The sequence below is a fragment of the Limulus polyphemus genome, unplaced genomic scaffold, assembly GCF_000517525.1.
Source record: "Limulus polyphemus unplaced genomic scaffold, Limulus_polyphemus-2.1.2 Scaffold552, whole genome shotgun sequence".
NCBI lineage: Eukaryota > Metazoa > Arthropoda > Merostomata > Xiphosura > Limulidae > Limulus > Limulus polyphemus.
The window spans coordinates 502,669-508,944 of NW_013666162.1; the positions used below are offsets into that span (position 1 = coordinate 502,669).

General features: G+C 30.8%; 1 protein-coding gene across 2 annotated transcripts in view; it reads right to left on the minus strand.

Moving 5' to 3' along the window:
- LOC106459050 (transcription factor 12-like) overlaps positions 1–4,404 on the minus strand; it is a 69,789-nt gene extending 65,385 nt beyond the window's left edge. For both annotated transcript variants that reach the window (XM_022385434.1, XM_022385433.1), the window contains exon 1: positions 4,305–4,404. In XM_022385434.1, the coding sequence (XP_022241142.1) occupies positions 4,305–4,386 (82 nt within the window). In that variant the 5' untranslated portion in view covers positions 4,387–4,404. The remainder of the gene's footprint in view (positions 1–4,304) is intronic.
- Between the last annotated feature and the right edge of the window lie 1,872 nt (positions 4,405–6,276).

A 6,276-nucleotide genomic window follows, 5' to 3' on the forward strand; every position in this document is an offset into this window, starting at 1 on the left:
GTATTAAAAAAGTTTGTGTATCAATATTATCAGTTCTGTTTACAATCTTAAACACCTCAATCTTCTTTTATTGTAGAGGCAGTAAATTTAAGTGAGTTCAAGAAAAGGCATGATAAGTATATGAATGATAAGGATTGGCTTTAAAGTTTTTAAAATTATTTTAATTTGGTTTAGAGGATGGAACAGTCGAGAGAGACCAATAGGTCCCATGTTGTCCCAAGACATTATGTCATGTTATCAAAAAAAAACAATTTTGGAGATCCTAATATGACAACCTTTCTATCCGAAGCATCATCCTACTAGTTGAACCATTTCCAACAGTTTAATGCCCTTCTTAAAGTAAGAGCACAAGACTGAATACAATGCTCCAAATGAGACCTAACCAGTGAACTCAACAATGAAACCATAACCTCTTTAAACTTATGTTCAATATTTTTGTAAATCCTATTTGTCCTACCTCTAGAAACAGCACACTGTTTGTTTGGCTTAAGAGACTGATCAACCAAAACACAAAGATCCTTTTCTTTCATAACTGTTTAGGTTGTTCCGATCAAAATTGTAAGTTATGATAACCCACATGCATTATCTAGTATTTATTACAATTAAAAGCCATCTCCTATTTATTTGTCAAATTTACCAAATAATCTTAATCCTTTTGTAAAGCAGCAGCATCCTCCTCACAGCCAGCAACACCCAAGCTCTTTATACCATCAGCAAGTTTAAACAGGTTATTAATCATTCCTTTATTTATGTCATTTATCAAATCAAAAAGAGCAAAGGTCTTAACACTGACTCTTGAGGTACCTCATTTGGGACATCAATAGTTTGAATGAACCTCACATATAACAACCTTCAGCATTCTTCCATTCAACTCATCTCTCACACCTATAACTTTTTAACAAGCCTTTCATGTGGTACTTTGTCAGATGTTTTCTGAGTATTCAGATACACCAAATCTATGCCTTTATCCTAATATAAAAACTAATAGCCTCTTCAAAGGATTAGCAAGGTAAGATTTTCCCCTACTGAAACCATGCTGACTATCAAACAAAACTGCAAACTTTTAAATTAACTTGCCAAGCATCTTTTATCAGACATTCAAAAATTTTCCCATCATTAATGTAAGATTATTAGGCCTATAACTACCCAGAAAATTTTCATCCCTTTTCTTGAAAAGCAGAGTAACATTAACCAACTTTCTGGTGCCACCCACTGTTCAAAGACTTACAAAAATAAAAGCAAGTGGCTCAAATATCCAGTCCATCTCTTTGGAAACCTTTGAGGAAATATTATCTAGCTAGCTCAGGAGTCTTATCACTGTTTAGATTTTTCAACTTTTTCTTAACAAGCTTCATTAGTAAACACTGAAGAAAAAAGTAGAATTTAATAATCCAGCCATCTCATAATTGTCACAAATGAGCCTTTCTTTGCCATTCCCCAAAGGCCGTACCCATCCTAACATTTTACTTATTCGAAATGTAGTTAAAGAAATACTTACTATAATTTTTACATTTTCAGAAAATCTTTTTTTCCATATATTCTTTTCAATTGCCTATTGTCTTGTCTGACCAGCTCACTTGATCTTCTATAAATCTCTAAGTCTCTCATCATAGCAGTCCATTTAAACTTCATACATTTATAATACTTTCTTTAATTTTATCCCTTATACTTTTTAAGAGCCAACCATGTCAGAAATATGTTCATGAATGTAATATGTATTATAACAATATATTAGAAAAAATATGATCATCAAACTTTATAATTCTTCAAAACATACACACCTGTGATATATGCACTTTTCTATGCAAATACACACACACACATCAAACTAGTAAAAGATCATTAGGTACAAAATAAAAAACAACAACACTCAAACAAGCATCTAAAATGATACAGAATGGTGTTTTCTCTATAGAATTTTTTAGCTCTTTCTTTATGGTTTATTCACTGGAATTAGTTTAAAACTGTAAATCCAAAATAATCACTAAAATAAAAAGATATAACATTAATAACTCATTACTAAAAACATGACTGAAATATGAAAGACTAATTAATGAGAAGTATTCATATCTCAGTAGGTTATTCTTAATTTCAATGAATTACAAGCGTCCTATTAGCTAGTTTGAATGTGTATTGCATTTCAGTTAGTGTACAAAGAATAACAGATTAACTCATTTTGGCAATATATTGAAATAAATGGCTTTAAAATTATAATTTAAAGTAGAATTATGAAATCATCTATATAGGTTAATTTATGTTGTTCCTAAATACTTTAAGATGATTGTATTATTCATCAATTCAGTACCTCCACTATTCAAGGTATTTTGTACCTTAAATTCAATAACATCACACAAGGTTAGTTCACATCAGCACAGCTACCAAAGAGAATCTATATAAGGTTTGGAACATGGTAATGAATTTTAGTATATAATAACCCCGAAGCCATTATTTTTATCATTCCCTTAATTGCAACAATGAGCATAAAATAATGCAAATTAGCTACTAATTAATATTACATGTTAAGTTGATGGCTTATAATGGTTTTCTCTGAAACTGAGAGTATATATATATCCACTATTATTTCAAGGACATGCAGGAAAAACTTGCTGCTATTGAAATTAATGAATAAACGAGTCTGCCCTGTCACTGGTGAAATAATGACCGAGTTGTAACTAGATTGCTGTATGTACCAATAAATGAATGAAACAACACACAAACTTAAGTTGTTTCAACACACTAATGCTGAGGGCAAGCCTGTTCACATGTGTGAACATTTATCATTAATCTTACCTAGGTAGTACCTTGTGAATATTAGAAAAATTATTGGTATACCAGTTATCAAAAACTAAATGATCCACAGAGTGTTATGCACAAGACTTACTAACTTGAAGTGACTACAACAGCTGTCAGTAAAATATTCAGTACTCTTTATTAATGTTCACTGTTTTGCACTAAAAAATTTAAATAACAGAATGACTCCATAAAAAATAAATGCAATTTGGAAATAAAATTCATTATAGTTCCTTGACATTTTATATTTAGGCATAAATTACAGATATAAAAATCAAATTTTAACTTGACAGTGAGATGTATTTCTCAAATAATCTACAGACATTTTAAAAGGACATGTAAATTCTATTATTTAATGTGTATTTATGTGTCAGAGTTTATTAATACCAGTCAGACTAAATTTGTCATTTCAATTAGAACATTAATGTATTTGAATATAAAAGTTAATACTAAATACTGTTGAGCATTTGAATATGAAAAAATATCAATAAACAATGTTTTTATTACATTTTTTAGTTACTGGTAGAACAATAATAAATTTAAAAATTACATGTAAATTAATTTTAACTGTTATATATAAATATACATGTACATATAAGTTAATGACAACAAAAGAACTGTTGGTCCATCTAGGCCATCTTATCCACTATACTAAACTCTAAAATAAAGATAAAACATTCAAAGCCAGCCCTTACAATTCAAACAGTCATAAACTGCTCTTAACAACTGCATTTACCACATCTGAAGGTAACTCATTCCAAAACCTCAATCACCCTGTTAAAAAATAGAGATGCCTTAGCTGAAGATGACTCCTATCTTGCCAAAATTTATATTTGTGTCCCCTACTCTTACCACTCTCACCATTAAATATGAAAACAGATGGTGTAGTGATGATTAATTCCTTTAATCTTAAAAAACCCCAATCAGATCCCCTGTAATACAGAATTGTTTGGTTCTGTAAATACAATGCTTTCTCTGCATTTACCGACATGACAGATGAACTTGCAAAAACTAGTCTATATTTGTTCTGTACATTAACATAACTAGAAAATTATCAAAAGGGTAAATCAGCAAATGTACTAATTTAATCACGATAGCTAATGTTACTACTTTACTAACAGTATTTTTAGTTTTAGTAAAGTAGTAACATTTTTAAGTTTTGCTTCAAACAAACATGATTTATTCTATTATTGTATAAATATCAAGTTTCCTACCGATTATGTACTCAATGTTTAAACATTCAATAAAATCAATACTACTTTACTAAGATATAGCAATACATTTTGTGTGTGTGTTATACGATTTCTTCGATATCCAAAACGTTCTCGCTTCCAAACACTATTCTGTTTATTTGGGGCATTGTTTGACATCGTGTTCAAACACTCAGTTACCGAGTCAGTGTACTATATAATGATGACAGCGAACGACTTACTCTGTTCAGACTCTTATCACTCTAGCTTACCAACAAATAAATAAACAACGAAATATAGAAAATTACAAAAATAGTTACATACCTTGCTGTTTATTTGCTATCTTATTAAAACAGTTCTGAAAGACTTCGTATAAATGCATAGGCTCATCATCATTAGTCGCCATGTTAGCTTAGTCCTAATGCCTTTATTTCATTCATGATTGTTTGCACTGAAACCACAAGAGGTCAGCAGTATCAGAACAGTCTTTCAAATATTTAATTTTTATTAAATTTTCCATATTTTCAACATGCCAAATTCATACGTTTTGTGTTATAATAAATTTAATTTGTTTTTAGTTAAAGCACAAAGTTACACAATGGGCTATCTGTGCTGTAGTCACCACGGGTATCGAAACCCAGTTTTTAGCGGTATAAGTCTACAGACTTACCGCTGTGACACTGGAGGATTTACAATATAACAGAAATGAATTCTTGAACTTTCGTTAAATTTCAAAATCCAGTTTCTATTAAAGCCAGATCATATCAAAGCTTATTTTTATTTATTTTTAATCTGTTTTAAACTAAAAAAGTGTTATAAACAAATAAAAAAGCTCCTATAGATAAATTCATTTTTTGACATATACAAAAGTGAGGAATTAAGCATAACTATAGAACCATAACAAAATTAAGCTCATAACATAAAAATTACTTTTGTATTGTTGATTTTACAGGTCTTTCTTTGATTAGCTTTCTTATTCAGAATTACTGAAATTATACACAATACAATTTTTCTTCATAAGTTCTAAAATTGTAAGTTTCTTAGTTGTTGTTTGAAGTTAAGCACAAAGCTACACAATGGGCTATCTGTGCTCTGCCCGTGGTGGGCATCAAAACCCGGTTTCTAGCGTTGTAAGTCTGCAGACATACCGCTATTCCACTGAGGCAGTTTTTTTAGATCTGAATTAAAGTTACAACGAAAAATACCTGTGGTTTCAATCTCAAAACAAGCAAGATCTAACCGTCAATTAAATTTTAAAGAGGATAACAGAAGACTATTCAGGACTTAAGAGTTACGTGCGCTGAATTTATTAATTACAAAAACAATTTAAAACATCAAGAATGAATATACTTTTAACTTTGCAATAAATATTTACACAAGTACTTTGTTTGTTGTGTTACGACAGCGGAGGTCACGTGACTCTTGTAACACGTCATGCGCTTCTAGAACGTTCATGAAACCTCGAGAGGCTACTAGATATGCGGTAGTCTTGTATATCTGCCGCCAAGAACTGACGGCAACAATGCGTAATTGAACTGCGGACAGAGAGAGACGTATTGTTGAGTCGAGCACGTGAGACGTTCGTTGTGAATTATAGCGTTTGTTATAGCGTGACTGTGGAAATTAAGTGTATTGCAAAGTTGTATTCAGAGAGAATAAGCCAGTTTTACTTAAGAAAGGACTTGTATCGCTAAAATTTCTTCGGAAAGAATTTTTACGGAAAATTAACAAACGAACGGAGGCGTAACAGTTGCTAAGGTAAAAGTTGAACAATTTCGCCCTACAGCAAGGATCGAACTCGCCATTTTCTCATTCGAATTCCTGAGTTTACCGATGAGTCATTGACAGCATTCCCCACTAGTTAATTTTTTTTTAAAGAAAACGTAAAAGCTGGTTCGCACACATCTAGAATTTGAAATTTATCTTTTAACCTGATTAAGTAATCGACACTTTTTATCACGTAACGATTTAGCCATAGATACTGTTTCTACATAGCACCAAATCCCCAATATGCAAAGACATAGCTGCTACCATCTATTGACTACTTTATACACTACAATTGAAAAATATCATAAGTATGAACAATTTGAGTAGTAAAATTATGTTATAACAAAGATGACATTTCGTAATGGTGGCTTAAACAAACTACAATAACTAACACGAAAAAAAATTGAGCTGATATCATATCTCAAAATATTAATGGAACTCATGAAAGAAAAAAAAACCACACACACACACATAAATTTGGTTCCAAATAAAATAAAGACATGTTTATCATAAAAACATTAAAGTTAAC